This window comes from Notamacropus eugenii, chromosome 4 (assembly GCF_028372415.1).
Source record: "Notamacropus eugenii isolate mMacEug1 chromosome 4, mMacEug1.pri_v2, whole genome shotgun sequence".
Lineage (NCBI taxonomy): Eukaryota > Metazoa > Chordata > Mammalia > Diprotodontia > Macropodidae > Notamacropus > Notamacropus eugenii.
The window spans coordinates 169,951,048-169,973,127 of record NC_092875.1 but is presented as its reverse complement, the minus strand read 5'-3'; the positions used below and the strand labels follow the sequence as shown (position 1 = coordinate 169,973,127).

The 22,080-nt window shown below is 35.3% G+C and overlaps 1 protein-coding gene across 3 annotated transcripts in view; it reads right to left on the bottom strand.

Moving 5' to 3' along the window:
- The window catches only part of GMDS (GDP-mannose 4,6-dehydratase), a 761,839-nt gene that overhangs the window by 392,243 nt on the left and 347,516 nt on the right, over window positions 1–22,080 (bottom strand). For all 3 annotated transcript variants that reach the window (XM_072606894.1, XM_072606892.1, XM_072606893.1), the window contains exon 7: window positions 1,882–2,009. In XM_072606894.1, coding sequence (XP_072462995.1) covers window positions 1,882–2,009 — 128 coding nt within the window. The remainder of the gene's footprint in view (window positions 1–1,881; window positions 2,010–22,080) is intronic.

The following is a 22,080-nucleotide window of genomic DNA, read 5'->3' as shown; positions in this document are numbered from 1 at the left end:
TCCCTTAGGTCCATTTTGACAGCTTTTTAGAGCTAGTTCAATTTCCTTTTCTGAGAATGGGTTGCATAAAATCTCTTTTTAGTTTCTTGATAGTTGGGTATTTTATTTTTTTAAGGTATTCCTCTATTTCATTTATTTTCTCAATTTTTGTTAAAATATAGCTGCATAATATGTACTGATTATTCTTTTTATTTCTTTGGTATTCCTGGGATTTCACTGTACTTGGATTTTTAATTATTTGATTTTCTGCTCTCCTGTTTAAACATCTGATTAGTGAACAGTGTATTAATTTTCTTTTCAAAGAACAAGATGTTAGTTTTATCTATCACTTCATGGTTTTTATTTCCAATTTATCTATTTTCCCTCTAATTTCTAACATCTCATGTTCTAATTTTCTTTGTTAATTTTTTGATTTTTCTAATTTTTAAAAGTACATATTCATTTTTTTTTTCAATTTCACTAATATGTGACTGCAAGGATATGATTTCCTCCCTGAGGACTACTTTAGCTACATGCAGAAATTTTGATTTGCTGTTTCATCATCAACGTTTTCTTTTACACAGTTGTTAATTTCTATGATTTGTTCTTTGATCCATTCATTAAGGTTGGAATATTAAATCTTCATTTAGGTCATCAATTTGAAATTATGCAATAAAAATCATTGAGTTGTCTATATCCTCCATAATTGGATTTAAAACCCCACGCAGCACCCTCAAAGTCAAAGCTAGAAACAAACGTCCACAATATATAAAAATGTTCAAAACAACATCCTCTCTGGTAGCAAAAGACTGGAAAAAAAGAAGATGTCTATCAACTGGGGTAACAGCTGAAAACAATATCTTACATTAATTTAATGGAATATAATTTAAAAATACTAAAGGATAAATGTGAAGAAATCAGAGAAATATGAGAAGATTTGCATGTACTGACGCAGCATGAAACAAGCAGAACCAAATGAAGCATATGTACGATGATTTCAACAATATAAATTGAAGGGATTACTAGAAAGAAGTCGAACTCTGAGTAATTGAAATGCCAGGGAAGATTATACAGAAAAAGCAAAACAAACTTTCATCCCTACAAAAGAAGCTCATGAGAGCACCGGGCCAAAATATAACAACATTATCACTTCTGTCGCTATAGCAGAAATTTGTGCTACTTCTCTTTGCCAACTGGGAAGAAAGGAAAGGATAGTTCTCCCTCCCGACTTCAAAATGACTATGATGTAAAGTCAAAATGCATTCCAAGAGTCATATGTTTGTTTTTTCAAAAAGAAAACTCTCATTTTTTGATAGTCTTAAAATAGGACCTTAATTAATGGCTGTATTATCTCAACATGAAAGTTCATGATCTTTGTTGGGCCTCTTTACAAAGAAAGGAGTTCTTCTACAAGTGAAAACACAAATAATGAGACTTGCTGGGGATGTAAATCTGAACTTCTAAGCAATATGAAATTTTATATTGGGTAAATTGTCATGGAAAAATGTGAATTACCTTGTTTTTAAGTCTGTGAATTTTTTGTTTATCTGGTTTTGGTGATAAGAAAGATCCAAGACCTTAACAATGATGGGAATCTAATCATTTCAAAAAGATGTTACTGAGAAATATTGCTCTACTGACATCCACTTAACCTGGATAAAAGTTTATGCTCAGGGAAATTACTGGAACTATTTTGTTTAGGCCACATGTAGGATAATAAATATATTACTGAAGAAGTATGGCTAAAATCAAGAATAGAATGGTGTGAAGTAAACCTATATTAGCAAAAATTTACAAGATACCATCAGAAGGTTAGGCTGGCTCGTTAAAAACAAAGCATTCAAAATATCAAGCAAAAAAAGAAAATATTGAGGAAAAAAAGGCAGATAACCAATAACCTACCTCAACGTAGTCCTTGGCATGGCCCCAATCTCTCTTGGCATCCAGATTCCCCAAACTGAAACTCTCCAATTGTCCAAGGTGAATCTTAGCAACAGATCGGCTAATTTTTCGAGTTACAAAATTAGCCCCTGAAAAATAGACAAAAGATATCATTAGTTATGTCCCACTGACTGATGAAGTATTTAAAATCACAGCTCCTGGGCATTTATTTTCTTCTTCAGTTTATCTTCTCCTCTTCCCACCTCATCTTTCCTTAAAACAACAAAAACAACAAATCACTAATGTTTATTTGGGTAGAGGAAGAAGCTGGAACTTAATTCTACTTTCACAACAAATATTCATCTTGATGGGACTTCTTCACATTCCTCATTTGCTCCTCAATATGCAGCCCAGGCGTAAGGCCAAGAAAAAGCTATTGGAATATCAGGTTTTTTTTTTCAACACAAAATGCAGAAGTGTTACATAAAAGAAAACACAGAACAGAAGACAGAGCTAAGACCACCCTTGACTATTTGTGTGTATTTTTTACAGGGAACACATTTAACTTCCATATTTTCCTATTGAGAAAGCTAAGAATTGGCTTGTCTGAGTATGTGAGGAGGGGGTACAAAAGGAAATAATTTTATTCATGGGTGGGATATTAATTGTTAAAGTAGTATAAAGGACTCAAATGAATCAGGAAATTTTTTTCTCTACATTTAAGTTAGTAAAATAAAGATATTAAAGCCTCTTACTCCTATGGTAATGAGCAGCTCTTGAGTTTCACAACAGCTCCAAATTAAATGTTTCTCACAAAGCATTTATGGCAATTTCACCTTCCTACTTAGATGAAGTACTGTGTAGAAAAAAAGAGCTGCAGAATTTACATATTTTGAAATGAACGGATGAAAGATATTATAAACAAAAATAATTTGATATCTCATTATTGTTTTCTGGTCTTAAAAAAAATCATAGAATCAGATATTGACTTAGCTCTCTGCATTCAAGCTTTGTTGTCCCAAGGCTTAATTTAATAGAAATCTCAATTTTATTACCATATTATCAGGTTTTTATAACTATATATCAGGTTTTTATAACTATAATTAAAAATGCACTAATATCAGAGCTTATAATATTTCGATCACTTTAAATTTACAATTACTTCATAGATAAAACAAAAAGACTAAAGTAATGACAAAAAAACTTTTGTTTTTCAAGAATCTGGTATAGAAACAATGGTAATTTTTCTAAATATTCTTCTTAAATTATGGCAAGAACACACTGACTCGTTCATTATACAATGTCACAATGTTCATTTCAGTATTAATATACCTTCCCCAAATATGATGGGAATATGCTAAGCATTATCATTGCATAGAAATAACAGCTCATAATATTCCTTGGTTCATGAATCAAATTTTATGAGTAAAATATTCCAAAAAAAAATCAAGCCTCATCATAATAGAATCAAGATTTAAAAATAAAAGAGAATTTTATCTACTCCAGATCTGTCTTTCCAGAACTATTCTTAAGACAAAACTAATCTAATCTTGATTAATTTCATAATTTCTCATTTAATTTTATTAATCAGAAACTAACACATTTACTTAAAGTAGACATTTAGTCTATTTTGATTCAATTCCACTAACATTTATTAAATGCCAACTAAATACGTGTCAGTCATTATAGCTGGTGCTTGGGATAAATAGACAAAACTGAAACAGGCATTTGATATAGATGTCAGTCCCCTTTTCTACCAAATATTGGGCTGGAGTCTGGACCATCAGTCAAAAGTAAATTTAACTGTGCAGGGACATGTCACCCTGATGAGAAACTAATACCCAGTGGATGCTGACCTGAGCCCAAGACTTCTATGGAGTTACTGTATAGGTTTTGCCACTAAAAAGCTAATAAACATAAAAAATGTCATCTAGAGCTACCAACATTACTGATACATTCTAAAAAATCTTCCTTTGCATCCAAATATCAAATTGTCCAGGCTCCGCATGAACACCTACAACTACCTCTTAAGACAGATATCATAGGCAGTCCATTCCACTTCAGAAAAGCTCTAATAGTTAGGATGTTTTTCCAGATATCTAGTCTAAATTTGCTTCTTTCAAGAGCTGGGGCCAAACAGAAACATTCTCCTTAACAGAATTGCAAATAAAGTGTTAGCCTGCATTGATATGGACTGCAAGGGTTCTTAACTCAGGGGTACATGAACAGATCATTTTTTAGTTAATATTTTTGTGACAAATGTCTTTGAATACAGTTGGTATTATTGTTGCACTTATGCACTTAGCAACATTCTGAGAAGAGGTCCCGTATGTTTTAGCAGAATGTCAAAACGGTCCATAATACAAACAAGTTTAAGAATCCTTGGTATAGAGTTTGCTCATCAGAAGTCTTTTTATACTAATGAAATCACAGCTACCATATCTATTTGAATTCCTGTATGGCATTAGGTTAAGTTTGAGTTCTTAAAGAAATAAAAATAGAAAAGGAGTTTTAAAAAATGTCAATATTCTCCTCAAGATAACTATATGTCCATAAACCACAGAGCACCAAAATTCTTGTAGAATAAAAATTAACGATTATTCAAGTGATTATGGAGGGTAAAAATTTTTCTTTTTAGATCACTTTCATTTCCTACTATGTCTAGCTCTCACCTTCTGCTAGATTTTCTTGTAAAAGATAAAAAAAAAAATTCAATGAAACTAACCAAGCCATAAAAAAAAAAAAATCTGTTACATGCAGTGTTCCATTCTGACATATCTTCTCATATGTCTTCTTTGAGACCAAGAATTTTTACTATAATTTTGCAGCATCCAGTTCGTATTATATTGCTGTTCTTTCCATTTTTTTACTAGTTAACATAGTCTTTCCATTTTTCTCCATGTTAATCAATAATCACAATTTCTTGCAATATTGTAATAGTCAATTTAAATCATATACCATAACCAGTCACTAACTGACGGCAGCTACTTTGTGTCCAGATTGTTGTCAAAAAAGAAAGAAAAAAAGAAAGACAAGAGAAAAGGGGGGAAAAAGAAAAAAACTGCTACAATTATTTTGATGTTTATAGGAGACGTAGCAGTGGAATTTATGGGCCAGAGGATAGCTCATTTTTGTCACTTTCTCTCAAATTCCAGTCACCTTTTCAGAACGCTTGAAATAATTCAGTTGAACAATGCATCTGTGCCTCTTTTTTACAACCCCTGTTAACACTGATTATTCCCATCTTTGGTCATTTTTGCTAATTTTCTTGATATGAGGTGAAATCGCAGAATCATTTTCTCTTATTTGTCAATGGTTTACAGTATAAAAGTTGGTTAATAGCTTGCTTTTTTGGCTCTGAATCACTGCTGATTAAAGAAATGCAAATTAAAACAACTCTGAGGTACCACATCACATCTATCAGATTGGCTAACATGATAAAACAAGAAAATGATAAATATTTTTTAGAATTTATTTATTGAAGTTTTCAATATTCATTTCCACAAAATCTTGAGTTCCAAATTTTCTCCTCATTTCTCCCCTCCTCCCACCCCAAAATGCCAAGCATTCTAATTACCCCTATCACAAATCTGCCCTCCCTTCTAACATCCCTCTTTTTCCTTATCCCCATCTTCTCTTTTATCCTGTAGGGCAAGATAAATTTCTATACCCCATTACCTGTATTTCTTATTTCCTAGTTGTATGCAAGAACAATACTCAACAATTGTTCCTAAAACTCTGAGCTCCAACTTCTCTTCCTCCCTCCCTCCCCACCCATCCCCACTGGGAAGGCAAGCAGTTCAATTATAGGCCATATCTGTGTAGTTTTGCAAATGACTTCCATAATAGTCATGTTGTGTAAGAGTAACTATATTTCCCTCCATCCTATCCTGCCCCCCATTTCTTTTATTCTCTCTTTTGACCTTGTCCCTCCCCAAGAGTGTTGACTTCTAATTGCTCCCTCCTCCCATTGTCCTCCCTTCCATCATCCCCCCCCACCCTGCTTATCCCCTTCTCCCCCACTTTCCTGTATTGTAAGATAGGTTTTCATACCAAAATGAGTGTGCATTTTATTCCTTCCTTTAGTGGAATGTGATGAGAGTATGCTTCATGTTTTCTCTCTCACCTCCTCCCTTTTTCCCTCTACTGAAAAGTCTTAAACTTGCCTTTTTTATGAGAGATAATTTGCCCCATTCCATTTCTCCCTTTCTACTCCCAACACATTCCTCTCTCACCCATTAATTTCATTTTTTTGATATGATCCCATCCTGTTCAACTCACCCTGTGCTCTGTGTGTGTGTGTGTGTGTGTGTGTGTGTGTGTGTGTGTAATCCCACCAACCACTCAGATACTGAAAACAGTTTCAAGAGTTACAAATATTATCTTTCCATGTAGGAACATAAACAGTTCAATTTTAGTAAGTCCCTTATGATTTCTCTTTCCTGTTTACCTTTTCATGCTTCTCTTGATTCTTGTGTTTGAAAGTCAAATTTTCTTTTCAGCTCTGGTCTTTTCATCAAGAATGCTTGAAAGTCCTCTATTTCATTGAAAGACCATTTTTTCCCTGAAGTATTATACTTAGTTTTGCTGGGTAGGTGATTCTTGGTTTTAGTCCTAGTTCCTTTGACTTCTGGAATATCATATTCCAAGCCCTTTGGTCCCTTAATGTAGAAGCTGCTAGATCTTGTGTTATCCTGATTGTATTTCCACAATACTTGAATTGTTTCTTTCTAGCTGCTTGCAATATTTTCTCCTTGACCTGAGAACTCTCGAATTTGGCTGCAATGTTCCTAGAAGTTTCTCTTTTTGGATCTCTTTCAGGAGGTGATCAGCGGATTCTTTCAATGTTTATTTTGCTCTCTGGTCCTAGAATATCAGGGCAGTTTTTCTTGATAATTTCATCAAAAATGATGTCTAGGCTCTTTTTTTGGTCATGCCTTTCAGGTAGTTCCATAATGTTTAAATTGTCTCTCCTGGATCTATTTTCCAGGTCAGTTGTTTTTACAATGAGATATTTCACATTATCTTCCATTTTTTCATTCTTTTGGTTTTGTTTTGTGATTTCTTGGTTTCTCATAAAGTCATTAGCCTCCATCTGTTCCATTCTAATTTTGAAAGAACTATTTTCTTCAGTGAGCTTTTGAACGTCCTTTTCCATTTGGCTAATTCTGCTTTTGAAAGCATTCTTCTCCTCATTGGCTTTTTGAACCTCTTTTGCCAATTGAGTTAGCCTATTTTTAAAGGTGTTATTTTCTTCAGCATTTTTTGGGGTCTCCTTTAGCAAGTTGTTGACCTGCTTTTCATGATTTTCTTGCATTGCTCTCATTTCTCTTCCCGATTTTTCCTCCACCTCTCTTACCTGATTTTCAAAATCCTTTTTGAGCTCTTCCATGGCCTGAGACCATTGAATATTTATTTTGGATGTTTGGGGTACAGAAGCCTTGACTTTTATGTCTTTCCTGATGGTAAGCATTGTTCTTCCTCATGCAAAAGGATGGGAGAAAATATCTGTTCACCAAGAAAGTAACCTTCTATAGTCTTATTCCCCCCCCCCCCTTTTTTGGGCATTTTCCCAACCAGTTACTTGACTTTTGGGTCCTATGTCCAGAGTAGGGTATACTCTGAGGGTGTGTAAGATCTCAGTTCCTCCAAGGTGGTACAATCAAGCATGTACACTGGTCTGGGAGCAAGCAGAAATTGTTGTGCCCAGAATCTGAGTAATAGAGTTTCCTCTTCACAACCACCTTGCCTTCAGTTCTGCCAAGTCAGTACTGGGGGCTGAGATTCAGATAAGCTGCAGGGGCAGTGCCACCATTCAGTGCGAGATAAAGATCAGCTGCTGAAATCCCCAGGAGAATTAGGTAGGGGCAGGGCCTCTACACAGGGTTGAGCTAAGAATCAGCTGCTCAGTGCCCCCAGGGGTTTTATGATCCAACAATGGATGTGGGCTGTTTTGTAGGGGCTGCTGTAGGGGCTGCTGTGGAAGCTGCTGCTGCCTACCTGATGCAGCCTCTGTGGCTTCTGCCTGAGGCCAGAGCTATGAGAAGACCCTTTTCACTTCTCAGCCAGCTGAAAAAAACCCTGTCATTGACCTTTGGCACCTGTGGGTTGAGGGATCTGATAACTGCTGCTACTGTGACTGGGGATTCTGCCCCTGAGACTTGCTCTAGTCCTCCCAGAGCCCAGCTGCTGGGGCCAAGGCTGGGCTAGGCTCCATTCTGTGTCAGGTGTGACAGACATTTCCCATTGGCCTTTCAGGTCACCCTGGGCTGGAAATCTCCTCCCCTCTGTTGTTCTGTGGCTTCTGCTGCTCTAGAATTTGTTGAGAGTCTTTCTTTACAGGTATTTTATGGGCTGTGGGGGAAGAGCTAGTAAATGTGATTCTTTCTGCTCTGCCATCTTAGCTCCATCCCCCCTAAAAATGATAAATATTGAAGAAGAAGTGGGAAAATTGGAACACTAATACATTGTGGGTGGAGCTATGAATTGATCCAACCATTATGAAGAGCAATTTGGAACTATGCCCAAAGGGCCATACAACCATGTATACACTTTGATCCAGTAATAGCACTAATAGGTTGGCATCCCAAACAGATCATAAAAATGGAAAAGGGACCCACACGTGCAAAAATATTTATAGCAGCTCTTTTTGGGGTGGCAAGGAATTGGAAATTGAGAGGATACCTATCAGCTGGGGAATGGCTTAATAAGTTGTGGTATGTGAATATTATGGAACACCATTGCTCCATTAAAACTGATGAGCAAGCAGATTTCAGAAAAACCTTGAAAGACTTGCATGAACTGATGCTGGGTTAAGTGAAAAGAACCAAGAGAACATTGCACATATTAACAGCCACATTGTGTGATGACCAACTTTGATTCACTTACTTCTCTGAACAATGCAATGATCTAAGACAATTCCAAAAGACTCATGATGGAAAATGCTATCAACATCCAGAGAAAGAACTACAATGTCTGAATGCAGATCAAATCATGATTTTCTTTTTGCTTTTGTTTCTCATGGCTTTTGCCTTTTATTCTGATTCTTCTTTCACAACATGACTAATGTAGACATATGTTTAATATACTTGTAAATGTATAGTCTATATCAGATTGCATGCCATCGTGGGGACAGAGGAGGAATGGGAGCAGGGGAAATCTTAGAACTCAAAATCTTATAAAAATGAATGTTCAAAACTAAAAATTAATTAGTTAATTTTTAAAAATAAACAAAAACAACAAAAAAATAGCTTGCAATTTTGGGGAACTTTTTTCTTCATATACAATATATATGTAATGGATATATGTATATATACAATATATCTATTGGAAAACACAAAACTATATATAAGAATCTCTGCAGGTCACATAATGAACTTAGAAAACCACATATTAGTATTAACTATGTTCTATTGTATTTTCTAAAAATTTCCCCATTAAATTTTAATATGTTTCCAGCTTTACTCCATGAGTATTAAAGGTCTGATACCTGAGGGTGTCAGACCTTTATAAAAGATACAAGCAAGATTTTCCCCAGCCAACACTTTCCTTTCTAACCTAATTGCAATCATTTTTATAATCTATAAGCTTTCATGTAATTAAAATGACCTTTTTTAAACTTTTGTAATCACCTCTATTCCTTTTTTGGGGATGTGTGTGTCTGCTTCTTTTCTAATGGCTTTATTGTATGATCTTTGATAGCAATGTACATTTTGAAATTATTTTGGAATATGCTATAAGATATTCTAAACTTAATCTGTATGAGATTACTTTAGTAATATCAAATACAGATTTCTTTCTTAATTTTTACTTTTGAGTTTACTGTATATTCTATTACTGAGTTCAATTATTTCTGATTCTTAGTGTCTAATCTCTTATATTGACCTACTTTTCTATTTTTTTTATTTAAGCAAGATCACGACTTTGATAATTATTGCTTCATAATATAGTTTCAGGTCTGGAAGTGTTATATGCTTTTCATTCCAAGCTTTCTTCACTATTTACATTCTTATTCTAGGTCTTTTGTTCCTCTGAATGAATTCTGACAATTATTTTGCCTACCTCAATAAAGTATTCCTTTGGGAGTTTGGCATGGTATTAAATTTATATATTAACTTGGGTAATGTCATTTTTATTATACTGACCCAGACATATGCATTAAGTATTTCATCAGTTATTTAAGTTGTTCTTTATTTTGTTAGGGACCACTTTGCAATATCTTTATATAGGCATTGAGTGTTCTTTGGTTGATTGTCCCAAGTTATTTATACATTTTGTACTGTTTCCCTTCCTTTTCTTGCCACTTTTATTTAAATTGCTATATAAAAATGGTATTCTTTGTTAGTTCATTTTGTAGCCTGCAACTATTTCAATTGCTATCTTTGCTGATTCCCCAGAATTCTTTAAGCAAGCCATTGTGTCACAAATAGGGATAATACTGTAATGTTGGGAAATAAAAGTTCTCTTTAAGGAGATAGTATCCCAGGGAAAATAGAATCTCTAAAAAATTAGATTTCTAGGCTTTTCTTTTAAAATAGGATGCATTTGTACATCACATATACTGGTCTGACAAGAATATATTAACTTGCAGTGAGTTTGGTAACTTGTTTCTCCAATTTGATGACCCATTTTAAAATAGAAATATTAATAGCTGAATTAATGAAAGAGGCCCAAATGAAGATCTAAACAATTGATATTACTTCATTGCTTCTAGAAGCCAACACAGATATTTACTTGGTAATTGTTATTTGTATTTCATAATAGACTCAAGTTCAGGGACTTTGTCTTCTACTTCCTCTGTATTCTTCAGAGGGTATGCATAAGCCACTAAAATGTTTATTCATTCATTATATATAGTGAATAAGATTTTTTTGTGTAATGATTTTTTCGAAATTTTTCCATTACCTTCTCTAAACATAAAAGTCAAACATAATTAAACTACTTCTCATGCTAACTTAACCAAAGAAAAAGGAAAAATAAATATTACTTTCATACCTCAATGCAATGTATTGTATTGGGCACATTAGTCAGCTTTCCTTGAAAAGTAAAGTTCTTTAGGTGTTAAGTTTGTTTTCTTACAATGAATGTGCAAAATCATGAGTCCAGTGAGACATATGATTAAAAAAAAAAAATAATAGCAGTTAACTAAATAAAGGTTTTAATGGTTTTATGCACCATCTTACAACTGCAGGAACAGAAACATCTTAAATGAGGTAGAACAGAGGTTCACATTAATATAGAAGATAATTAAACAAATGGTGATAATTCAAGACCATCAATGGAAGAGCCATAAAGATCTCAGTCCCATCCACTACTCAATTCATGCATTTCTTCTACAAAATTCTCAACAATTAACCATTCATTCTGTACTTGAATGTTTCTACATGACTGAAATAAATATATGTCCTTCAAACTGCCATTCATTGGGGTTTCAGTTCCATTCTCAGAAACTACACAGAAAAAGCCTACTATTTCACTTTGTTTGGAACACTTGAAAGCAGATATTGCTGTATCCTAAGTTATCTCTCTATCAACCATTTTGGATATCATATGGTTTCCAAACCTTTCACAATCCTGGCTGTCTACTTATATATCCTCCTTAATTTGTAGGATGAAAGAGTGGACCCATTCTAATGGACATGGATTCATTTTGCAATTAGCAAAGGATAAGAGGGAGTAGGAAGGGCATTTTTTTGAATGGCTTCAATAGAAATTATTGTAGCAGTCATTTTAACTTAGCAAAAAAAAACCCACTATACTGTGAAAATTGGTTCTCCTTCTAGGATCAAAGAATCACACAATCAGAAGGAGAAAGCATCGGGTCATGCAGTGCAATGCAGATGAGGAAATTCAGGCACTGAGGGCTCTAGTGATTCACCTAAAGTCACACAAGTCGGTTAGTAACAGAACTAGGAGGATCTAGATTCTCTGACTCCAAATACAGTGTTCCTTCCACAGCACCAAGCTGCAGTACAGAACTCTGAATAGCAGAGTCATCCTGTTTCTGTGATGCTTCCCCTTTAAAAGTTAGGCGACATTTCCTGTAGTGGCAGAAAAGGCAAGAAGATCACCTACTGTTTTGAGATCATTCCAACACCTAAACACAATGAGGTGAATTAAGGGCAGAAATAAAGCCAAACTCTTAATTTCCTGGCTTTGTCAGTCTGCTAGTCATATTTTAATATTTTCTTTCCTTTGTAAAATGCTCTCTATGTTGGGCCTCAATTTTATTTTTTTCCTAATATTTTGTAAAATACCATAAAAGGATAATATTTTTAGGTTAAGAATCTCCTAAAATAAAAATAAAGAAAATGGAGGAAAAATATATTATGCCCTACAACATTATTATGAAGCTTGGGGAAAAAACAGAATCATTCCCTGCCCTCAATATATAAAAAGTAGAGACTATTTTTTCCCTCTCTGTATTCCTGGCATTTTTAATCCAATGCCTAGTACATTTTAAGTGCTTAGTAAGTACTCATTGACTTGACTTGGAAGCATGATTTTTTAAATGAACAAATGAAAAGTGAATGTAATAAGAACAGATCTTTTTTTAAACCTAGAACAGGATTTATCATTTCTTTAGAGGCATTTTAAAAAATATTAACTAGAGACTGATGATGATGTTGTCTAACACATGCATAACACTTTAGGAGTTTCTGAAGTGTTTCATAAAAACTACAGAAATGAAGAAACAACGTAAAGATATATGTAGTTTTACAACTGATGACCATTGTTTTAATCATTTCCCGAAGGTAGAGAGAAATTTTCAAACTGTTTTTTCATGTAGACTCCAAAATTAATTACAGCTAAAGTTGCCATAAGTTAATTTGAGCACAAGAACAATTTTCTCATCAGAATTCTATGCTTGACCCAAAGTCTTATCATTTGAAATTTTTCTGAAAGATCCTCTAGAATTTAATGCTCTCCTTAGGAAGAATTAATGATACTTTTTTGGAAAATAAAAATTGTAAAAATCATTCCAATTCATGCTGAACCCCACATGAACCTAAACCTTGGGGCCTGATTTTTCCCTCCACAATCCTACCATCTGCTGCTCGAAGGCACATGGTAATTTTAGGCCTCCCCACTGAGAACTGACTGGGCCACAGCTCTGTTGAAACAGGGTGTAGAAAGAAAAGACACTGAGAATGTCATGGCTGACTGACCAGACTTCTGAGATCAGAGAGATTATGCCTCATTTGCTCACCAAGATCTGCCAAAAGCAACACGATTTAACTGCAGGTACTCAAAACCCACCAGGCATGTTTAAAGAAATTTCAGGCTTAAAAGAAGACCATTCATAATGTGCATTTGTTTGGGAAAACTACCACCTTTTGGCAACTATTCACAAATAACTCTTTAAAGAGAGAGTCAAAAAAAGGACTCTGCTGTTTGTACCAACTACTGGATACATTTTTCTGCCAATAGTTATTATATTCATAAACACATGATTTGAAGTTAAGTGAAAGAAAAAAATTAGAAGTCTTGTAGCTAATAATAATCAAAAAAGATAACTACCAATCTAACAAACTGAAAGCTAAAAGGAAAATCCATCGATATCTTTTAATAGCCATATTCACCAAAATTCTAACCAAATTTTCTTACTTTAAAGAATTTACATAGAAGACTCTTAAATGCTCCTGATAACAGCTAATTTTTCATTAAAACTGACATTTCCCTTTTTCTGCTCATGTGTTTTCTCTATAATTTTAATAAACATTTCATACCCATCAACAATGCATTATTGTGCTTATTTTCCCCATAAAATCTCCAACAACTGTTATTCTCCTTTTTGTCACCTTCACCAGTGTTAGACTTGAGATAGAAACTGACCCTGACAGATCCTGATTTAATATTTAATATATCTTTAATGTAGCTTTCTTTAATTAGTAATGATTTGAAGAATTTCTTGATATGACTATTGATGGCTTATATTTCTTGCTTTAAAAATTGTTCACTTATATGCTTTGATCATTTATGTATTGGGGAATGCCTCCCATTCTTATATATTTGGAATAGTTTCTGATACAACTATCAGACTAACCTGATGCGGAGATTTTTCACCAATTGTCTCCCTTCTAATTCTAACCATCTGTGGCAAACATTTAAAACAAGTCTTTATTGATGCCTTTGTTTTAATTCTCATACTATCCCAATTCCTTTTTGCCTCTGCCAAAAAGCCATGCCATAAGAAACATTTAATGCCAAAAAACTCACAGAAAAAATGAAGAGGAAGTAAATTTGCATAACTGATTGATATATCCCTCCCTAAAAATCTGAAAACATGTGCACTCCATATAACACCTCAATATAATGAACATAGCACCTTAATAGAATGAAAAGATCTGACTCATTGGAAAAAACCTTGATGTTGGGAAAGATTGAAGGCAAAAAGAAAAAGGGGACATCAGAGGATGAGATAGATGCAGAGTGTCATAGAAACAGTGAACATGAACTTGGATAGACTTTCAGAGATAATGGAGGACAGGAGGGTCTAGTGTGCTAAGGTTCATGGGGTTACAAAGAATCCAACAAGATTGAATGACTCAGCAACAACAGGTTAGGGTGTCTTCTATCTCTTCTTTTGAGACACTTTATTCATAATTTTGATTGTGTGTGTGTGTGTGTGTGTGTTCTTTCCATTTACATTGTAGTATTCAAGATGTATGCTGTTTTCTTGGCTCTGTTTACTCCATTTTGCATCAGTTCATGGAGAAGAATATGTTTCTGTTATCAAATGTGTTATTTCTAATAGCATAGCAATATTCCATTATAGTAATGTGACACAATTTATTTAATCATCCCCCAATCAATAGCCATCTACTTTGCTTCCAATTCTTTGCTCTCACAATAAAAGCTACTATAAATATTTTGATGTATATGAGGACTTATTAGTGGCCTTCTTGGTATATAAGCCTAGCACTGAAATCGCTGGGTGAAAGGATATCGAAATTTTAGTTACTTTATTTGCACAATTCAGAATTGCTTTTTAAAATATTTGATGATTCATAGTTCCATTAAAAATATACTAGTGTGCTTACCATCCCACAACTCATCCAACATTGATGGTCTCCAACTTTTGTCATGTTTCCCAATTTGCAGGGTATGAAGTAAAATCTTAAGGTTGTATTGATTTACATTTTTACTATTTCTAGTGATTTGGAGCATTCATTCATATAGCTATTAATAATTTGCAATTCTTTTTTTGAGAACTGCTTAACCGCTTATCTATTGGTTACCACTTAATTTCTTAAGTTTTTCATTTAACTGTAATTAACGGTAGCACAGTGTATACAGCATCAGCTTTGGAGTCAGGAGTCAAATCCAGTCTCAGTTACCCAACAGTTGTGTGACCCTGGACAAGTAACTTAACCCTGTTTGCTTCAGTTTCCTTATCCATAAAATGAACTGGAGAAACTGGAAACCACTCAAGTATCTTTGCCAAGAAAATACCCAAAGGGGATCACAAGGAGTCACATATGGCTGAAAAAACAACACAACAACAACAACAAAATTTTAGGCATTTGAGATTAGCTTTCTATGCTATCTTGGTATCCTAGCCTGTGGAAGTAACTGAAATTGTTTTATCTCCTGTGCATAATTGCTATTATAGAGAGTTCTGAGAGGTCATGAGGATCAGAGAAAATATCTAGACTTCCAACTTGTTGGTCATATGACTGTGACAAGGCTTTCAATTTTATATGTAATACATAGTCTAGAGTCATTCTTACAACCTGAACTTCTAACTGCCAATATAGGTCCTCACAGCATGGCTGCTAAATTTCCACTCAGTTCTATGGGTAGCCCTGAGTGTTTGGGGGGGAGCGTTCCCTAATGTTGTAGTTCATGAACCCTTATTGCTATGCTTCCTCAATGCGTGTCAAGTGATTACAACTTGCCAGCCAGACTTAGATTTTAGAAACAGGTATTTGTTATAGTGGTACTGGTGCCCAAAACAAAACAAAAAAAAGATATTTCCAAAAGACTGTGATAAACTTCCCCACCAACCACTAAGTAGGTGAGGCAGTAGCATTTATTAAGTGCTTATCATGAGCCAGACTTGTGTGGTTTGTCCATTATTGAAGAGGACCATGGAAGGTGATGGCATAACTTGCAAGTCAACTGAATTTAAGTAAGGGAGGGCTGTACAAAATGATCAGCCTCATTTTCTTCTCTGGAGCCATCTGTGTCCACTGGCAAGACATAGATCAGAACAACTGGAGATGGCCCAGGAAGTAATGAGAGACTTTGGCCATTTTAAGCTAAGATCTTTCAGAGTTCTCACTTTGGGGATACAAAATCCAAAGAAAAAGCCCTCAAGGTGCTTACCACTCTAATAAGAAAAGACAACCCATAAAGGAAGGTGAAAAGAGGGTGAGAGAAACTACCCAGCCCCAGAGCATATGAGTCTGTTTTGTAGATTGATGAGAAATGAGAAATGATTGTCCTGGGAACCTTCTTAAATGGAAGGAAGCCATGCAATGGGGTATTTCTGTGATCTGAATTCCAGGGCTAAAATGGTTGCCCAGGATGAAGAGTTGCCCAGGATGAAGAGTTTTCCAGGCCATGATGGAATAGTCTGGATTGTAGCCTAGTGAGAAATGAAATACATACTGATTCCAGAGAAAAGTGGGCCCAAGCCTAGAAGGATACATATGGTAAGGGGGCAGCTCTCATCTCCAAGGAATGTTTTTGCAGAAATCCTTAAGATCTTCCCATTAGGTGAAATGTAGCCTTTTAATCTGACTCTTTTTTGAGCCCTGTTCTGCCATTCCCCTTCTTATCCAGTCTCCCCTTCCTTCCCAATGCCACCAGTCACTACTACTCTGAAAGTGCCAATTTAAAGTCCAACAGTTCAGAAGGCATTAGTATTTTTCTACTTGACATCTGCAGTGAAGACACTTAGAATAAAAACTCTTTTTCAATTCTTTTTTGACTCATAGAATTGGTATGCTGGAGCTGCCTCCCATAGGCTCACACTCTTGAGAGCTGATAATTAAATTTTCAGTTGTGAGCATTTATACCTTGGAAATTGGCAAATGCCACAAATCAAGACTTGATTTATTATTTTGTTGACTGTCTAGACTTCAGAAAGTGAGGAAGAAAATGTTAATAATGGGGATTAAATTTAAAAGTGTATCCTGGGCACTTCTCTCTTGTCTCTTGGAAGGCCAGTTGTGAAACATTTACCAGCACACCCTTAGTCATACCTATAGTAACAGTCAAGAAACCAAGTAGTGAAATCTTATATAATTTGTTATAAGAAGTCATTTAAAAAAATGTATTTGGCATATGGCCATATAAATGAATGAAAGGTCCTGCAAGCAGCACATATGGCATAAATGCTTCTGTTGTTCTCAAGACTGAAAACAAACAAACAAAAAAATCAAATTGCCCTTGATTTACGCTGTCATCTAGCACAGAATGGGGACATGAGTAATATTCTTCAGACGAAGGCCATTTGATTTCCTACCACTACAAGCTCTTGGCTCATATGACAATTTCTCTGTTGTGCTCCCTTCTCCCTTGAAAAGTAAAGTAAACTTATGGATACCCACAAAGCAGATGAGCACAATCAGTCCTTTATAGATGATATTTTTTCACCCAAGGAAAGCTATAGCACTGCCTCCCCATAGCTGTTTCTATGCTTCATTTATTCTTCAAACTATTTATAAAACACTTCAAGAAGGGTCAAGCTCAGAGGGCAATTATAATCAGAAATTTAGGATCACTTCTAAGTACTATGGCCCTGTGAGTAAACAATGTACCAATTGTTGATGTGGACTCTGTATATTTAGAACTGGAAAAGCATGAGTTGAGAAGCGGCTCTATGACTTTGTTCCCCATGTGCTTTGAGTCTTTCAAGAAAAAAAAAAAGCCTTTAGCTTCCTGAGATTCATTATCTACTTGAGCTTCTCAACTGGAGACTTAAGACTTTTCTGACCTCATTCAGATTAATGAACACACAAGGAGTGTACCCTTGGCCAGAACAGCTGCAAAGCTTCTTCATGCCACAGTAGTGATGGAAAATGGATTCATGGATTCATAGCATAAGGGAAAGTAAGTAAAGATAAAAAACCCAGAGAAAAATATCTTGCTCATTGGGCAGACATCTCTATGCAAGAGTTACCAGAGGACGTGGACAAGTCACATAGAATGTAAAGTTCTGGATAGGTTGTGAATCAGTACAATTGGAGGCTGTATCTATATTGATGAGATGACAGAATGCGCGTTTATACATGAGTAAAGGTTGTTAAAGAGAAAGATGAGAATAAGATATAATGATTGTTTATAACTAGTGTATATGAAAGTGACTAGTAGTAGTAGTAGTAACTAACAATGCACTTCCCATACATTATTTTATTTGAGATTCACAATAGCCCTGTGATGTAGGTATTAAATGAATAAACATATACAAAGCACTGCAGATACAAAGAGAAAAGACAAGCCTTGTTTTCAAGGTGCTCACATTTCAGTCAGGAGAGTCAACACATAGAACAGATCAAATGCAAGCTAAATGGAAATGACCAGTGGTCCTTAGGGTGCAGCTGCAAAGCAGATATTAATACATTTTCTTTAGGGTCATTTTTATTGATAAAACTGCATCCTCTGAATCATTTGATGGTGCCAATGACTTTGGTGATGAGAACTTTGTTTTCTGGTTCCCCATAAGCTGTGACTACAAGGTCACATTTCCATAACAGTTGTTCCTTTAGCTGTCAAGGGCAAGGAATGGACTGGATTCAGGACCCATGTTCTCTTTTGGAATATGGTTCAGGGTATATGCTTATTTCCTTGGGGATCTTGGGCTTATGTCTAACCATTGGTAGTGACACCTTGGATAGTAGGCTTCTTATCCACAAGGGCTGCTCCCCTGGATGATAAGTTTCTAGGACCAGAGCTCAAGCAAGACAGGGGATCAGAGCAGGGGGTAGGGGAAGAACTGCTCTTTCTTGGTTTTGAGGGTTTAGGTTACTGGGCTGTCTCCACTGTAATTTCAGGGGAGGTGGTGCTGGTTTGACCCACCTAGCTTAACTAGGTAATTCAGTTGAGCTGGTTTACTTTTCCCACTGATGTCAGCTGGTTAAAAGTTAGTGGTAATGGTAGTAGGCATGGATGTGGAAGAAAGGATAGAAAAGGAAATTGAAGCTCAGAAGTTAGGTGACTTGCTCATAGTCATATGAGTAATGGTAGAGATGAGATTTGAATCCAGTTCACCCTGAATTCAAATTTAGTATCTGAGCTACTTAATATGCTGTCTTCATGTATCAAGCTGACAAAGGAGACTGGGGGGAAGAGCCTAGGAAGCCCTATAATTCTGTTTTTTTAATGCTTATGTATAGAGGACAAAGAAAAGGGCCAGTTCTACTTCTAATTAGACATGTGACATTGGACAAACCACCATCATGGCTGCTAGGAGAGTTGAAAAGAACCATTCCTGAACCTAGCAAAGAGCTGTGAGAGCCATGACATTACATCCACCTTGTGTAAAATAGCATGAACTAAAAACTGAGAGTTAGTAGTACCACAAACAGAGAGAAAGGAAGCAGACTGAGCAGATAAATGGGGGTGCCAGAGTAAGAGGTTAAATCATGACCCCAGTGAGAAGCAACTGAGTAGGGAGAAGGCAATGTTGCCCTTCAGTTTGGTCTTCAAATCTACTCATGTACCATAGATTTCACCTATAAGTTGTTGCATTTTGGGGTGGGGGAAGTGGGTGAGAATTGGGCCTATGGAAAGGAGATGATGGAAAGAAATAGCACTAAAATGGAGGTAGGATATAACTACTCCCTTGTCAAAGGAGCCATGTATGACACCAGTCCTTTTTTTGCCCTTTAAATGTATTTGAACAAATGTGCACTATATTCCATAATCTGTTTCCTTAATGAATGCAGAGAAAATAAATGCCTCTGGGGGAACTATATATGTGAACTAAAAACAAAGAAAATTCAGATGTTTCCAGGCCTGATCCCTCGATTGGAATTGAGTAACTACTTGAATTTTTATTGAGAGGCCCCTAAAGACTGAACCTGGTCCATATGGGGTCAGAACTGTGAGTCTGAGCCATAACTTACACAAGAATATTTGTTTAAATTCATCTAAGAAAGAAACAAGGAAGGAACTTTTTATTTTAAACCTTTACTTTAAAAATTTTACATATTGTATTAAAAATTACATGAAAATGAGTTTAAATTAACTCAAATAAAAAGTCATATACCAAAAGCAAACCAGTAGAAAGCATACATACTTGAAGTAAGAAATACAAATAATTCCCTTGGGTATTAGCTGGTGGTTACCTTATTCAGTGCTAGTATTTTGGACTACTATTCTAGTTGGGTAGTAGTGTTTTGAAATTTAAAGTAAAGAATAAGAGAATGAAATATGTATTATTTTGTCTCTGAATTTTGTAAAATGGATCAAATTAAAAATAAAATACGTATAATAATAATTATAAAATTATAAACATTATAACATTATAAAATGGGATCCCTAGAAAACTGAATTCCATTTGGAGTATGGATAAATGACAAAAACCAGAAGGTATCTAGAATAAAAGAACAAAAATGATTTTTAAAAATAGAATTGTCTTGCAAGGGAAGTTTAAAGGAGTGACATGCAGAACTTGCAGAGGTGATGACTAAAAGAGACAGTACATGATAACATTTTATAAATATTTGGGATATGAAACAAAAAGGAAAGGAGCTCCAGAGGAGAATACAAAAAGGATAAGTAGCTGTAATTAAAATGGTAATGTAAATAAGGAAGTGAAAATTCAGCATGAACATTGAGAAACACAAAAAATTCCTCTCCCTGGTTGAAGAAAATAGGGAATGCAGTACAATTCCAAATGTGAAAGTGGGTATAGGTACATATGGGGATGGGGGTGGGTGGAGGGATGATGGACAAACCCTACCTATTGTGGAAATTTTAAAGATGTTTTAAAAGAGTTGCAGAAAAACTACTATATTACTAGGAGGTCCATTAGAATCCTGGCTACTATCAGTTTCTCCAAAAAGAGCAGCAGAAAATTTAAAACCCTCTGACAAAAGAACAGAATGATCAAGCCACACCAATTAGGAAGTCTAATTTTGAGAAAGGCCATAGCATAAAACCCAAACATCTTTGGCATTAACATATTATTTAACAACGTACAAAGTCAAAGTCATTATACAATTCCAAGAAACAATAGTGATTTCATAAGGAAAAAAGGGAAGAAGGGGAGAGAAAGAAAACAAATGCAGAACAATTAGCAATTTCTTGACTTTTCTCAATGTCAGTTTTATCCTTTAAAAGTTGAGAAATCAACAAGGTCAATTCTGGATCTGATTCTCAATGGAGAATGGAAGTACAGGAACTACAGGTACAGGTGGAAGTACAGATTTCTGTGGGTAAATGACAGGAACTTTTGAGTAGAAATGTCCTCGGAGAACTTGTGATTTTAAGATGAAGAAAACTCAGGTATGGTCTTGACACACATCTCAATATCTGGGGAGAACAGATTTCATAAGATAAAGAGGAAGGATAGGCAAATTCCCATAAACTATAATTCTATTGGGGAAGTCAGATCCTCAAGAGAGAAGGAAAGCTTCCAAGAATGAAACCGTGGTGTTCAAAGCTCTTTATAACCTCTCCTCTCTAACCCTTCCAGTCTTTTTTGCTGTTATTGTTTTAAATTTTAATTAATTTATTTGTCTTCAGTTTTCAACAATCACTTCTGTAAGTCTTAAATTTTCTCCCCCTCCCTCCCCGAGACAGCATCAATCTTATATGGGTTCTACACATACATTCTTATTAAACACATTTTCAAATTAGTCTTACACCTTACAGCTTCTCCCAGTCCCAACATATTCTTCAATCCAGTGACACTGGCTTCCTTGCTGTTCCATGAACAAGTCACTCCATCCATAAGCTATGGGCATATTCTCTGGCTGTCTCTCATGCCTGAACTGATCTCCTTCCTCATCTCCACCTCCAGACTTTCTTGGCTGCCTTTAACTCTCAACTAAAATCCTACTTTTTGTAGGAAGTCTATTCCAATTCCTCTTAATTCTATTGTCTTCCTTCTGTTAATTGCTTCCTATTTATCCTGTAGTTAGCTTATTTGTACAAATTGGTTTGCTTTCTGTCTCCCCCATCAGATCGTGAGATTCTTATTGGGGGAACTGTCTTTACAGTACTGGCACATACTGGGTGCTTAGGAAATTCTTATTGACTTAC